A 15,820-nucleotide genomic window follows, 5' to 3' on the forward strand; every position below is an offset into this window, starting at 1 on the left:
GCTATTACAATGTAATAGGTACATTACTCAGACTATGTAACTTAATATGCTGAACAGGATACGCTATACGGGCATAGTCCATTTGAATGAATTAACCATGAATCTGTATCAATTGAGCAAATGCTTTTAAATCGTTTGAATGGTTTGAATGAATTTTAGTGGTTGATTGTGTAGTGTGTATGTGACAAGCTGACAATAATTGCTATTTGAACGTTATTTTATTAATCCGTACGAATATAAGACTATCACTTTTCAGTACTGAAATACTTAAAAAAAAAAGTGTATTTGATTCAATATATTTAATTTATTGAAATACGTTATCCAATATTATAAGTAGTTTTATCAAATGTTTTTACTATTACTTAAGTTCTAAAATAAAACTAAAATAATCAAAATTCAATAAAATAGTAAAATTAACTATAGGTACAGTACACGAGAACCACGAGAAAATATTATTAGTTATTACTATAGGGCTCGGATTTTAAAGCATAATAAATAACAAAAAAAGCACAAAATTGTTTTAAAAAAGTAAAAAAAAACCATGACTAAAAATTTCCATGAATAGTTAGTTATAATTTATAAAACTGATTAAAAAAAAATTGAAAAATTAATTTAAATTAAAAAAAGAATTTACTACAATGTATTTGGCAAGAAGTGAAACTGACTCCATTATCTGAGAGGATGTTTTTATACATAGAAAATGAACGCTATACATCTACTGAAGTGATCAGTGCGTACTTCATGCAAGAGCTAGGTTTCGTTTAAATCAAACCCATGATAGTTAATTTCGTTTGATGAAACGCCACACAGTATAGTATTAATGTTTATTTTTATAGCATAACAGACATATAAAAATTCCACAGTTAGAATAACTGAAAAAAGCAATAAAAAAGCATTTACACAAAAAAATGCCAAAATAAATTCGCTTATAAGATTATGATGATGAAGGTATGTTTATACGACGTTTTTAGTTTGAAATATGAATGTTACTTTTTTACTCGAAGATTACAAATAGATATAGATAAATTCAATTATAAATAATTGTTTTCATAATATTTCGATTACGTTACCAAAAAGGACCAAAATAAAGATAACCTAATCTAACATTTATATAACCTGTTCTTTAGTTACTTGTAATTCTTAAAAAATATGATTTTTTCCACATTAAATAAGACATAAATTACGTAAAAGTGTAAAACATTAAAGCAGCTTTATCCAAGATTTCGTATACCATAATATTAATTCATTACATCATATTATTTCAATCAATTGAATGAGTACAATCAACTATAAATTAAATATTGTAAATGTTTTACTTTATGAAAAACTGTTACAAAAATATTTTACAATTACCTACTGTCCTACTACGAAGAACGAAGAACATGTAATAAAAATTTGGTGACAATCGATTTAACCGTACGGATTTATATTACGTACAAAATATAAATAAACATTTGTAATTAGATACCTATTAGATATATTAATTTTATAGTATTAAATCTTAAGTTGTATAAATATTTTTGATTATTATATTATTATTTAGGTATAGATTATAAAATTATGATTTAATTAATTTATAAAGGTTTAATTTAAAAGCTAAAAAACTACCACTGTAATATTTTAATATATAGGTAATCAAATGTGATCAAATTATGATGCATCTTTCATAATGATATTAAATTTGTCTATTAAAAATTAAATTTAATAAAAATTACATAAACTGAGTAAACAAAAGTTTTTTGTAAAATAAAATCGTGAGATTAAAAAAATATTCTACTTTTCATGTACACTATACGCACTAGTAAAAAGTTATTATTACCTCCATATGGCAGTGCATATAATGATAATATTCTAATCATTTTTTTTTTATTAAAAAATAATAATTGATAACTGAAAACAGAATAGGTGACTATTATCATTTATCAATATTATCGTTATAAAGTACGGTTTTAAAAATTCTCAATAATGTAATAATTAGGTGAGTTCCGATCAATTCAAATTACGTAACATCTGAAGACATTTAAGCTGTGCGTATAATGTAAACTCGATAATTCAAAATTTATTGTTAACACATTTTCTTATCAAATAATGCGTTATTATATAATATGATCACTGTCGTTGGATTAATCTCTTTTATTTTCTCTCGATCTGTTACTAAATCGTACTATTTAGATACTTGCGTACATATCATTATAATTATCGCTCGCTGGACCACGGTCGCCTATCATCATGGACTTTTCTGTTAGACGCATAACTGGTACATTGTTATTAATCGTAAACTTACAGTTAACCGGTTACGCTTTGCAACGAGAAACAAAGAAACAACCGCATATTATTCTCATCATAGCTGACGATCTGGTTAGTATTATAATATTAAGTTTATGCTATGAACCACTAGACCAGTGGTCGGCAGTCTTATTGGACTCAGGGCCACATTCACAAATTAAAAAGAGAGTTCACGGGCCAGACAAAAACAAACATTTTATATACTTAAGTCTTAAATTATTTACTATGAAAAAAAATAATGTCTTAAACCATATGTCGGATGCCGACCACTGTTACAGATAAAACTTCTATATAATGGAGGTAGGTAGGTGTAATGCAAAACATAATACTAAGTTAAATCTAAACTTACGTGCTAACAAACTATATTTCTGGTGTTTTCGAATGCATGCGAAAATCATTATCTAGGTCAATTGCGCGCGTGATTATCTCGCAATAGAGCCAAGTTATGTGTGCCGTTTTTTTACGACAGAACTAATTTAAAGTGATTTTAAACAAAATACATGTGACATATTTAGTATTCATTAAATTAGATCAAATGTGTAAATATCAAAAATTTTAAAAATGTAAGTAGTTACCTATACAATAATCATGTGTTATACATTTATAATAATTTGATAAAATAATGCAGTACAAAGATTGTAAAAATTGAAAAAAAAATAAAAAAATTTTTAATAAAAAAATCGAATTCAATTTAAAAATAGCATATTAAAATAAATACAAGTAGATAGTTATACAGTAAATTTATTATTAATTTTTTTATTTGACGGCTAATCTAGCGGTCCCCAACCCATGGGCTGTGAGTAGCGTAGAACTGGGTCAAGGACCATATAATATTAACATAAAAAAAACGTTATATATATATATATATATAATACGTATATAGATGTGATATTAGTCATTAGTTTGCCTCAAAGATTTTTAACAACAATTTATGGTTATCAGTTCGCACAACTAAAAAGGTTGGGCGAACCGCTAGACTCATCTGATCGAACTAAATGGTGCTAACTTTGATATATTATTTTATATCAATCGTTGTATTTATTTATAAAATTATGATTTAATTTAATCTCCATTCATTAATCTATAATCTCATTTAGATAAATTTCATATTATATAGTACCTATATAGAATTGACAACTATATTTTTGCTATGGTATATTATACGTAGATCGACATAAACTAGTCGTTTTTCAAAATGTTATGCTCGAAATTTGAAGCTGTCACGAACAATACATCGACTAAAATCTCGTTTTCTTTTGTCATGCAATTCGGATAGGTACAGCCTATTTTACATATGGAATTAAAATAGGTATAAGTTACAATAAATGCATTTAAAAAATTAAGAAAAGTGTACTTATTGTCATTGATCCGGTCACTGAAATTGACCTTTTAAATTTGAATTCAGTAATAAATAATTGCGTACGAACATTTTTTTTTCGATAATTACTGGATATTTTTTTTAAAAATCGAATAATTCACATTATGCCTTATAAGAGCTCATAAAAATAAATTATAACATATATAAAAAATGTCAATGTATAATAAGTAACTACGGTTAATCATTTTTTGAATAGCTCCAAAGAAATAAAATTGATTTCGTCAAAAACTGGTTGTGCGTAAATATTCTTGTTTTTCTAAAATTTTCTATTTTTGTTTTGCTTAGTTATTTTGAAAAACACTATACAATTTTATTTTTGCCCTTTAATAATAAGCACCAAATTTATCTAATTTGCTACCATAAACCACTCTCAATATTGCAAATCTAAACATTTTTACTGTTCCAAAATAAACATGAAAAAAATAATAAAAAATACATTATTGTAAAATCAAAACTTTATTTCTCCGTTTAGAATCTTAAATACATAGATCAAATTTAATTATTTTGAAATGAATTATAATCAATACTTCAATAGTATTTTTATACCAAGATATACTCTAATATTATATATTTTTATCCATTTAATTCTAAGAAAATAATATATAATTTACCGATTTATATTAAAATAAATAATTTTGCTCTAACCGTTCTTATTGACTATAATAATATAGGTCTAACAACAAATCAAATATTATTATATGCGCATAAAATGAATTACATTATTGTATTGCTGCAGCATGACAACACCCATATCATCAGAGGCAGCGGCAGTGAGTGTTTATTTGAGAACCGCGTTCGGTCCCAATGTGGGGTTCCACCTATAAAATCAATACTACTATAGTCTAGAAGCAATGGGCTGACATTTTAGTACAATATAGATTTAAATTTGTTTATTTCGTAATAAATGTGATTAAATATAAAGGGTTGGAATGATGTTGGATTTCACGGATCTATACAGATACCCACGCCAAATATCGACGCACTTGCTTATAACGGCGTAATATTGAATCGTCATTATGTTCAGCCAACTTGTACTCCGTCGAGGGCTGCTTTACTTACTGGAAAATACCCAATTCGCTATGGTAGGTTTCTTGTTTTTAGGTATGCGTAATTACAATGTAGTCATATTGATTGGTTTTGTTTAGGTATATATTATATTTGAAATATATCTGATAACAATTCAAAATATTAAATACCTATATATTTTATACACTTTAAAACGCTAATTTATATGTTGTTAGGCTTTCAAGGTACACCCATTGCTGCTGGCCAAGCTTTAGCACTACCAACGAATGAAAAAATTTTACCACAAGTAAACACGATTATATATATTAAATGTATTATACATATATTTTATTTTTATTATATCATACGCTTTAATAGAGTTATCGTTACTTATTGAAATATTTTTTAATTTTAAGTATCTGAAAGAGTTGGGCTATTCAACACACTTGGTGGGAAAGTGGCACTTAGGCTATTACCAAAAACGTTTTACTCCCACACAAAGGGGATTCGACAGTCATTTTGGTTACTGGAACGGGTATATTAGTTATAGAAACAGCATACACGCTAAAGTAAGCATAATTTGTGTATGGCTTATCAGTTTATGTGGAAGCAATTATAAAATTGATGTATATAATACGGTCGTTTCTAAAAATTATAATAGAATACTACAATGAGTGGTATCGATGCTAGGCGTGGATTCGAAAGGGCGGGGAATGAGATGGATCGTGATCGGTACGCAACTGATGTTTTCACAGGAGAAGCTTGTAAAATCATAGAATCAAGTAAACGGGAAAATACGAAAATGTTTTTAATGGTAAGTCATTTAGCCGTTCATTCTGGAAATAGTGGTCCAAACCACTTGGAAGTTTCGAACAAAACCTACAACGACGAGGCATTTGGTTATATTGAAAATGAAAACAGAAGACTTTATGCAGGTGAGAACAATATTGTTGACTGCACTCGTATTTAGTATTTACAACATATTACCTTTGATTTTTTTTTATGCCCACCAGTCCACCTTTGGGTTAGTGTAGTATTCGCAAACAACAGGTGTACATTTTATAATTTTGTAAATAGCATTTGACATATTGTTTTAAAATCAAAATAATTTATACATATTATTTTGATTATATAATTTGACATAGATTTATTAAAATCGACAAACTGAATTCAAGATAATCCTTATTTATAAATTGTAATTTATGTAGATAGGTACATATTATTCGTATCGCGCGAATAAGCTAAAAAAAAAATAATGAGCTAACTCAGCTTGTGTGATAAATCTGAAATCTATCGTTACAATAATGTAGATAGCAGATTTGATCCATAAAATTCTTATAGTTTGAGGTTTATTACTGTTATTAGGTACTATTAACATGCTCTTAAGCCTTAGCATGTTGCACAGCAGTTGTACATGCAATTGTTTGTCATTGATTCGTTGGCAAACGTGCACACAGCACACACACCCTATATGATGCGACATATGATCAATAGTTTAATATGTACAATTATAATGAAATATGATGTACACATTTTAGGAATGTTGACTTCGTTGGATGATTCTGTTGGAAAAATAATTGAATCACTGGACAAAAACGAAATGCTAAAAGATTCAATTGTGGTGTTTATGTCCGATAACGGTGCACCGACAGACGATCCGCTATGGGGCCATGAAAACTTTGGATCCAATTGGCCTTTGAGAGGGGTATGATTGATTTTGTGATGCTTATAAAAATATTATGTTTATTATAATGCATGTACTGTGGTTCGCGTGTTATTTTATTATATCAAGCAGCGTCTGGAAAATTTTAATCGTAAACAGCTGGTGATTAAAATTGGTAAGTATACCTATAAAAATAATGTACCGAATCGTAAAATAATAATAATTCTTTATTTTAGATAGATCAAAATAAAAAAAATATATATTATAAGTTTTTCTTAGTTTTAAAAGCTATAATAATAATTTAACACGAAGAGGAAACGAATGAATAATAAATTGATATTTTGTTAATCGTTTATATAAATATTTGATATTTTCTATTAAATATAGAAAAAAGGATCAGTACTTGAAGGTGGAGTTCGTGGGGTGGCTGCGATATGGAGCCCATGGTTGAAAGAAAAAAACAAAGTTTCGGAAAATTTATTTCATATTACTGATTGGTTGCCCACTTTATATACGGCTGCAAGTAATTAAATTTAACAATTTTTATTGATTATTTTATATGCACATATTAAGTTTAAGGGAGTACATAATTACATCAAGTTTAGGACTGGCCATAACTGTTTTATAAAACGTTAAAAAAAATATCTATGCTCATTTAATAAATCGATGCTGTACCTTATGAATATAATAATATAGATACAAGTATAATAAAAATCACATTATATATTTACAATATACCTAACACTTAACAGCTAACATTCGATTAATGGTTATCATTTTTTTTGTAAATACGGGAAGTTTAGTTAGAAACATTTAGTTAACCTCTTGATGTACATAATTTTTTTAATCAGTATTTATATATATATATATATAAATGTGCTTCAATATAACGAGAAAATTATATATTTTAGATCTCATTTTACGTCTCACTTTTACAAATAGGTAATATATTTTTTAAACATGCCTCAAATTTTATTAAACTTATGATACTAAAATTAACAAACAGAACAAATATAAATCATACTATCATTGAATTTCTTTATCGTTTATTACAATTAAAATATTATATTGTTTGCACAATTACACGCGATTTCTGTAGTCGATCCGATTTTTCGTCCTTTGGCCGTGGGTATTTACGCTGAGTTCACTATACAGTCTATAGTCTATACTATTCATATTGCATGTATATTTCCATCGTTTTCAACTTTTATTTTACCCATCTTGTTGCACAACAAAACATATTCAACAGTTTTACATCAATCGTCGAGTCTAGATTTTCTGCCTGTGTTAAGTAGAAAAAATAGAAAAAAAATTCACTGGATCCATGCATCGTACCTATATAATATTATATATACAATATATATATCGAGCTTCGTGCATAATGCGGTCTGTGCAGTGTATAGGTGCCGAGCCAAGGTAGTTTAAAATGATACGTTGTCGAAATTATTTATGTATACAAGCAAAACAAAACACAAATCAAGGAAAAACGGAAAAATTTAGCCTTAATTAGTTTTTGACGAAATTGATTTTTTATTTGGTTATGAATCAAAAACAAATGACCGCAAAAAATTCAAATTTTCATAGTATTTATACAATAATTTTTTATATATGGTTTTTTTTTCAAAATATTTTAACTCTTGTTTAACCTATTTATAGATAAATAAATAATTAAAAGTTTTATTTTATAAATACCGATCAAAATGTTCAGCTGGTCTAAATGCTTGAAAGAAACGTTCATAAAAAATATTGTGAATATGTTATTTCGATAATTTCTAATTTCTTTAAATACCATATGAATAGCCAAAATTAAAATAGTTTAAAAGTAATGTTATTTTGAATGTTTAATGACAATTTCAAGTCTCTATAAGCTCAACAATAAAATAAAATAGAGTTTGGCAAAAATTGGATTTACAAGAAAATTCCTGTTCTAGCAAATTTTTTGAAAAGTTAGAGCCACTCTTTTTATAACAAACCACCATCAAAGTTGAATACCAAATTTGTATAGTTATCTATTAGAAAAAATGAACAAAAATATTTTTATTGTAAAATAAGTTCATTCTTTGCTCCGCTAAAAGCCTAAAATATATTTTTGTATAGGTACATTATTTATTATTTTTATTTTAGTTTATTTATTTATTATTCTATAGTACAATATAATCGGCGTTACACGTTCCATATTTTAAGTACTCCCGAACATGTTTTTATTTTAACAAGAAAAGTTTTTAGAAATATCTCATAACAATGTTAATAATCAATCGATTCATTTTTAGATGGTAATTTTGAAGACTTAGGTAATATTGACGGTGTGGATCAGTGGAAAAGCTTAATTGATACTTCAGAACAAGTAAGATCAAAGGTTTTAATCAATATAGATGAGACAAGAGGAGAAGAAGCCTTAATCTTCAATCAATGGAAAGTTGTCAAAAGTAAATAAAATATTTATACTAATCGAGTTGATATGAAACAATATTGTTTAAGTATGTTGAAACTATAACTGCTAAGACAATTATCTATACATAATAATCGACATTTTAATAATATACTCCTATTAAGTTTTTTTAAATTGTGGATTTATAGGGACACTAAAAATAATTTTGATATATGCTCGAAAATTTATTTATTTTTAACTTTTAATTTTCCGACTATTTGTATATTACTAATATTAGTAGCAATGCGAAGTACAATCAAATATTAAAAGATCTTTTTCTGTACATACACCTATGTAAGTTTTATACTAAATGTTAAACTTAACCTTTGTTTCATTTTTAACCTCCATAATTATAACTGCTATACGTATGGCCATATAGCAATATTATATTATCAATATTTTATCAAACTTTCCAATAATCAACTATGAACTAAAAGTTTGTTTTTTTTTCCGGGATGCCTATATAGTATACAAACAATGTGTTTAGCAAACTTGTATTTCATTTTATTATTAAAACCTGAAAGCCATACACTGTTCTAGTGTTTAAATAGTGACAACAAAGAAAAATATATTATTCACATAAATCATAATTTAGTTTTTAGGGTTTTCCAAGATACAAATATAATATGTGTATGAATGGTTATGTTAGACAACACCTATGCTTTCACTAATCTATTAATCAATTGGACTTAAGCACTATGATTAGATTTTACATAAATATATGTCATATTGTCATATGGTCATATTTTGACTTGAACCTATTATTCTTATATTAGTGTTATTAACAACGCGCTAATAACGTGTTCTGACAGGTAACCGTACGAGTAACTTGGTTATCAACCTCAAGTATAGCGGAGATCCTGGTAATGTAGGACCGGAATATAATATGTCCGGCGTCATGGCAAGTGTCGCCGGTTTGCATCTATCGAATATCAACTGTTTGACGGGAGACGGTTGCATGAACACGTCGACATCGCGAGACGTATTTTACGTTGCACGTTCGCGAGCCAAAGTCGACGGTCAAACCTGTCCAGAGCGCGTTTCCGATACCGATCCCGACCAACGGTACGAATGTTTCGACGGGTACTGCCTTTTCGACACACTCCAAGACCCCTGTGAGTATCGAAATGTGGCCAAACAAAACCCTCAAACACTGGCCCAGACGATTGGCATGCTGGAGCAATTCAAAAATGAAATGACAATGCAAGCACCTAAACCGATAACTGATCCCGACGCAGATCCTCGTCGATTTACCGGTTATTGGGAGCCTTGGCTTGAGCCCTACGTCAAAGCTTAGATAGAATTTCCACAATCATAGTATTATTAAAATACTATTACGCCATGTTTATTTTAAAAATAAAATTGTTATAATTTAAAAAATATTATAATTGTATATTATAACATACGAATAAGTATATAATTTTTACTAATATAATAAAACTGAAGAGTTTGTTTGTTTGAATGCGCTATTCCCTAGAACTGCTAGGCGGATTTGAAAAATTATTTTTGCATTCAATAGCCTAATTCATGAATAAAGTTTTAGGATATTTTAACACCACAATATGACGCTTAATAACTGAGAAAAAAGAAAACAATTCAAAAAGAATGCTATGCAAAAACGAATTAATGGGCTAGTGATACGACGCGAGTTGGAGGCCGACCATATCCACAATGTTAGTTAATAATATAAAATTACTTTTAAAAAGTACCATATAAAAGGCAATATTTTTACGAACAACGGAGTGCACGGGGACAGCTGTATAAAGTTATAAAATAAACTTGTGTCGTCTACAAATATTGAATATCGTACATTCGTACAACGAATTGAACAATATTTCAAACACATAAGACTTTACTTTTGAATAGGCAAAGAAGTGCATGGTGATTTATAATACATAGTAATATAATAATTAATATTATTAAATAATATTAACGTGTAGTAGGTGCATTGCCTATAACATGGTAGTATTAATAGAAAAAAAATTAGTGTAATATAATAAATTAAAATATTATAATTACTTTATTGCGTTGTGATGTAATTACAATAATAGATTGTTGTATCGTATACCAAAAATATAATATAAACGTTTTGGAAAAAAATATATTTGCAAAATAATATTTTTAATAAAATTAAACTTTAAATATTATAATATTATTAATATTATTATTGCAATGGATTAATAATAATATAAATATTTGAAAAATTGTGTTCTATGAAATTTATAAATACAAGCCCCCCTTCATTATATATATATATATTAGTTTTACATTGATAAAACGTTATAAGTACAAAAACAAGTAGATTCATCGGGTTCTGAAATTTAATACGAAAAAATGAGTAATTTTTTAATAGTGCATTAAAAAAAACGTGAACACAAATCAAATACCTATAATTTTTAATTTGTAATAGCACTATAATACATACATAATTGACTTCTTCATGAAATATAAAATTATTTTAAACTGATAAAGATTTGATATTTATAAAATATGATCTAAAAGTCGTCTATATACACTAGATCAATAATATTAAAACGTACAGATCTGTTTCAGTGTTGTTAATCACATATGATGAGTCAGTAGTCAAAGGTCAGATTATAGAAAGCAAACTAACTAGATATAATTTTATATATATTATAATAAAATTCAACGTTTGTGTGTGTGCGTGCGCGTAAGCGATACATAGTCAAGTCCATCAAAGGCCATATTATCGCCTAGACAAGTGGTCTGCAACCGGCGGCCCGTGCCGCTTTTATATACGGCCCGCTTTAAATTTTAGAACAACAAAATTTTTTTTATTAATTTTATAATAAATTTCCAAATTTTAGACAGTAATTTTTTTTCATAGTTAATAATTTAAGAATGTAAAATGTTACTTTTATCCCGCCCGCAAACTTTTTAATTCGTAAATATAGCCCAAGAGCCCAAAAATTGAAACAAATGCTCCTAAAAATAAATAGTCAACTTAAATGTCAACTAAAGACTTGATTATTGTATAGTATTTATCTTATAATCTTATCTTTTCACTATTTTCACTAAAAATAGTGTGCAGTTTTAACCCACTCTAAATGTGCGGTAACTTGTTATAAAATGACCGATAAGCTGTGCAGTTTTTGTCCATCGACCTTTTTAGGGTCGAAATCAAATTGTGCGGTTTTTGGATGGGTAATATACGATTGCGAATGGAACGATTGTGAACGAACCTTTTCCGGTGACACAATTGCAAACTCGACTTTAATCTTGCGATGTTGTCAGATTTGGTGTTAATAACAAATTTTTAAATAATAATTTTAAAAATAATCAAGTAGTAATAATATAAGGGTTTTTTGCTATTACACCACGCCGGGGCGATGCCGATAAGATAGATAGGTACAATGGTTAAAATGATTTTTCAGCTTACCGTTTTTACCCAGTGACGAAATTGAAGATGCATTTTTAGCATTAATAGCCGAATGTCCCAACCTAGAAAAAGCTCATGTAATTACAGACTATTTAGTATCGACATATATTGCACCTGATTCATTATTTTCACCATATCTTTGGGCACAAGAACCCTCAGTAAATCCAAGGTATGGTTTTAAAATTTTTTTAATTAAATTCTAGTTCCTTCCTATGTTAATTTTATTAGTAAATTCAAAATCTCTAAGTTTTTATAATTATTTTTTAGAACTACTAATGGTCCAGAGAGCTTTCATAGGACGTACAATGGTCAGTTTTATAGCCCCCATCCTCCAACACACGTAGTTATATCAGTTTTAAAAGAAACACAAGCTCAAACTTTGACAATAATTAATTCAATTAAAAACAATGTATATAATCCTATGGCCAAAAAAGATAAATCTAAAATTGAATTAACTCTACAAAATTATAATGATTATAAAAAAAACAAGGATTTAATTTTATAATTAAGAAAAACTGGAAATTCTTACCAAGGAAAAAATTTAAAAAAAAGTAAAAATGTAGAAAAAAAATTTTAAAAGCTATTATTTTATTTTTTATTCAAAACTCAGATCTATGTATGTATGTATTATTTTATTTATTCTTCTGTTTCTAACGTAACACTAGCTAACATGTGTATTATATTATTTTTTTATTCAGTTTCTATAACGTAAAATTAACAAGTACATTTTGTAACAGTATTATTAATATTTATACAACGAAAATTGTTTTGATTAATCAACATTTTAAACGCTACATACCTATTTGTATAATTTTATTTTAGTTTGTAACGAAGAGTTGTTGTTTTAATTGTATTATTAATACCAATAGTTTTTATTTAAAAAAAAAAGTGTTTATAATAATTGTTTAAAATATTTAGAAATTATAAACTTGGCAAAGTTGTCTAAAAAAACGTTCGCAATCGTTCGATTTTCGGCTAAAAAACAAATTCTCTGATAAGAGTTATTAGTTCGCAATCGTGTTATAAAAAAGGTAGAACGTTCGCAATCGTGTTGTATCCAAATGTCCCAAGGTATAATTGGGTAATAAGAAGCTACTTGCGTCCCCAAAAAGATATATTTTACAGGTAGTAAATTCAACAGGTAACTTTCGTCTCGTTTTGGGACCGCAACTCGACCATGTTATTCTTCTTACCCACCATAATAGTCATGAGTCATGACTGAATTGCGTCCATAAATATTTTGTCTGCGACTAACGATAAAGTATTATCAAAATTCACACACCTAATACAAAATATAATATTATTATAGCGTGTTAGTATGATTAAATTGAATAAACGACCATGTCCGGTCGTCGCCAAACAATTCCCAGCCCTATTTATAACACTAACTGCTTTGAAAACCCAACACCTGTTTTGATAGATATATCGTATATTATGATCGATCAGAATAACATTAAGTATTTTTCACTGTGCTATACTCGTACATTCCTCAGTAAATTTTTACGCATCCCGTTCTAGAGTGTTCGTTAAGTGGTGTCAACGATTTATACGGAAAAATGTTTAGCTCAACATTGTGCAAGAAAAAATGTTTTTATATAATTTATAAGTCATGACTAGAACTTCAATTACCATAAAATGCTTAACAATAAAGTGGAACAGTGGGATTGCACAAATAAAAATTTAAAAATGTTTTTAAAAATTGATGAACTAAAAATATGATTTATAAACCAACAATACATAATTTTAATTCAAATTAATATAACCTAATTTAAGGTCACTCACAAGCGTTTATTATCTACACTTGTGATCACTTACCTAATATTATATTATGATAAGATATGATAATTTATAATATATTATCTACAATCTACATACTACATCAGCTACACATGAATTGCGTTCAGCTTTATTTAAACGACTACATGAATTACGTCCGGTTTTTAAATTTTTAAGTGAAGTTGATTCATTATTTGTGGATTTAATTATTATATTACAATCCTATAATTTAATTTCTATCTTGGTGTTGCCTCTAAATAGAATGCACTTAGAAAAGTATGTCTATAACTTTCGAGTCCCATTAATAGCTATAATAATATAAGGTATAAAATAGGTAATATAAGAACTATAGAAATCAATTAACAGTAATATAGTATTCAGCGTCAATGTCACCATAAGTATGTATGACAAAATAGTGAATTTCGGCAATTATCATTCACAGTTATAGGATTTAATAATACGATAGCTTAATGTTGGGGAACATAAAACAATTGTTTTTGTTCCAAGTTAACCAGTTTAACGGTACATAGTACCTACTTTTAGAATAGCCTACCATCAATCAATTACCTACCTGTGACACTTGTTATAGGCACAAGTATTATTTTTACTATTTGTATAATAATTTTTTGAACAATTAATAAAGGTAGACATTATATGAATATACAAATATTTAAACGTACATTTTATACCGAAATATACATTTATTTGTGATTAATCGTGATTAATAACTGACATGGATAACACTCCAAAATATACGTAAAGGTACACAGATTGGTATAGTATACATGTAATATATAATATTACACAGTATGGTCACATATTAATTATTAACATTAAGATTACCATAATATTAGCTTAATTTTTCTTTAAGTTTATTTTTGCTAAAAATGGGTGTGCTACAATTAAAACTACTAAACAAACTCTTAAAAAGAAATAATAATAATAACATTGATTATTATTAGTAGGGTTTCGATTCTTATGTTATAAATGTTATTTAAACATTTATGTTAGCATTTTTATAAAAATACGTACCCAAATATTTATCAAAACAACTTTTTTTCAATTATTTTTTTTTTTAATTTTTATCATTTACAAAAAAAAATATACTGAATATAAAAACAAATGAACGAACGGAAATAACCAGCCATTTTTGTAGGTAATACATTGCATGATTATATAAATGTATAATAATAATAATAATAAATAAAAATGATAATAGTATGGTGAATGGCGATATTAAAAATTCAAAAATCAATTACTTATTTTTTTTTTCATTGATTACGACGTTTTATATTACGATTCAAGACAGAATGAACATATTTCACACAGAAAATGATTATAATATTAATATGTTTATAAATAGGTAAATATAAAAATATGAAATAATGTAAATATTTGTTAGTAAAAATGTAAGAATATTTTTAAAACATCGAAAAAATAATACACACATGTTACATATACAAGATACAAATACAACCACACAATATATATAATTTTTTAGTTAATGAAAAATGATCATACATAAAACATGTTTTTACTTTCAGAATTTATATTTGAAATATATTTTACAAAGGTATCTTACGTGTGAACAATTATAAATGTTAGAAATATAGAAAAGCGTTATTTGTTTAATAAATTAAATTTAAGTTGGTATAATGATTAACTTTTTATCAACTTCACATAGTTAGAATCGTACATTTTTTCTTGTTCGTGATTTAAATCTATGGTTTTTAAAGAGATTAATCATCACAAAACATGTTCCATGCAAAAATCAAAAATATATTAAATATTATTAATCTTAAATATAAAAAATATTTTCTAATATTAAAAAATATATAATTAATATAGTTTATAATTTAAAGTAATTTTAAAATAACTTACTTA

The 15,820-nt window shown here is 26.9% G+C and overlaps 1 protein-coding gene across 1 annotated transcript; it reads left to right on the forward strand.

The window, feature by feature from the left end:
- Positions 1–1,913: 1,913 nt before the first annotated feature.
- On the forward strand, positions 1,914–10,222 carry LOC132927127 (arylsulfatase B-like). The gene is made up of 10 exons (XM_060991585.1): positions 1,914–2,027; positions 2,173–2,358; positions 4,587–4,746; positions 4,906–4,976; positions 5,086–5,238; positions 5,331–5,604; positions 6,208–6,374; positions 6,720–6,855; positions 8,603–8,758; positions 9,573–10,222. Exons 2-10 carry the CDS (start codon positions 2,230–2,232, stop codon positions 10,055–10,057), a joined length of 1,731 nt encoding a protein of 576 aa, XP_060847568.1. The 5' UTR covers positions 1,914–2,027; positions 2,173–2,229; the 3' UTR covers positions 10,058–10,222.
- Positions 10,223–15,820: the final 5,598 nt, after the last annotated feature.

This window comes from Rhopalosiphum padi, chromosome 3 (assembly GCF_020882245.1).
Source record: "Rhopalosiphum padi isolate XX-2018 chromosome 3, ASM2088224v1, whole genome shotgun sequence".
Classification (NCBI taxonomy): Eukaryota; Metazoa; Arthropoda; class Insecta; order Hemiptera; family Aphididae; genus Rhopalosiphum; species Rhopalosiphum padi.

Excerpts from the sequence above, each read along its gene's own strand:
- LOC132927127 (XM_060991585.1), top strand. The coding sequence starts at position 2,230 with ATGGACTTTTCTGTTAGACGCATAACTGGTACATTGTTATTAATCGTA. Across the intron at positions 5,605-6,207 it reads AAACAGAAGACTTTATGCAG|GAATGTTGACTTCGTTGGAT; the intron begins GTGAGAACAATA and ends TACACATTTTAG. Across the intron at positions 6,375-6,719 it reads CCAATTGGCCTTTGAGAGGG|AAAAAAGGATCAGTACTTGA; the intron begins GTATGATTGATT and ends TATTAAATATAG.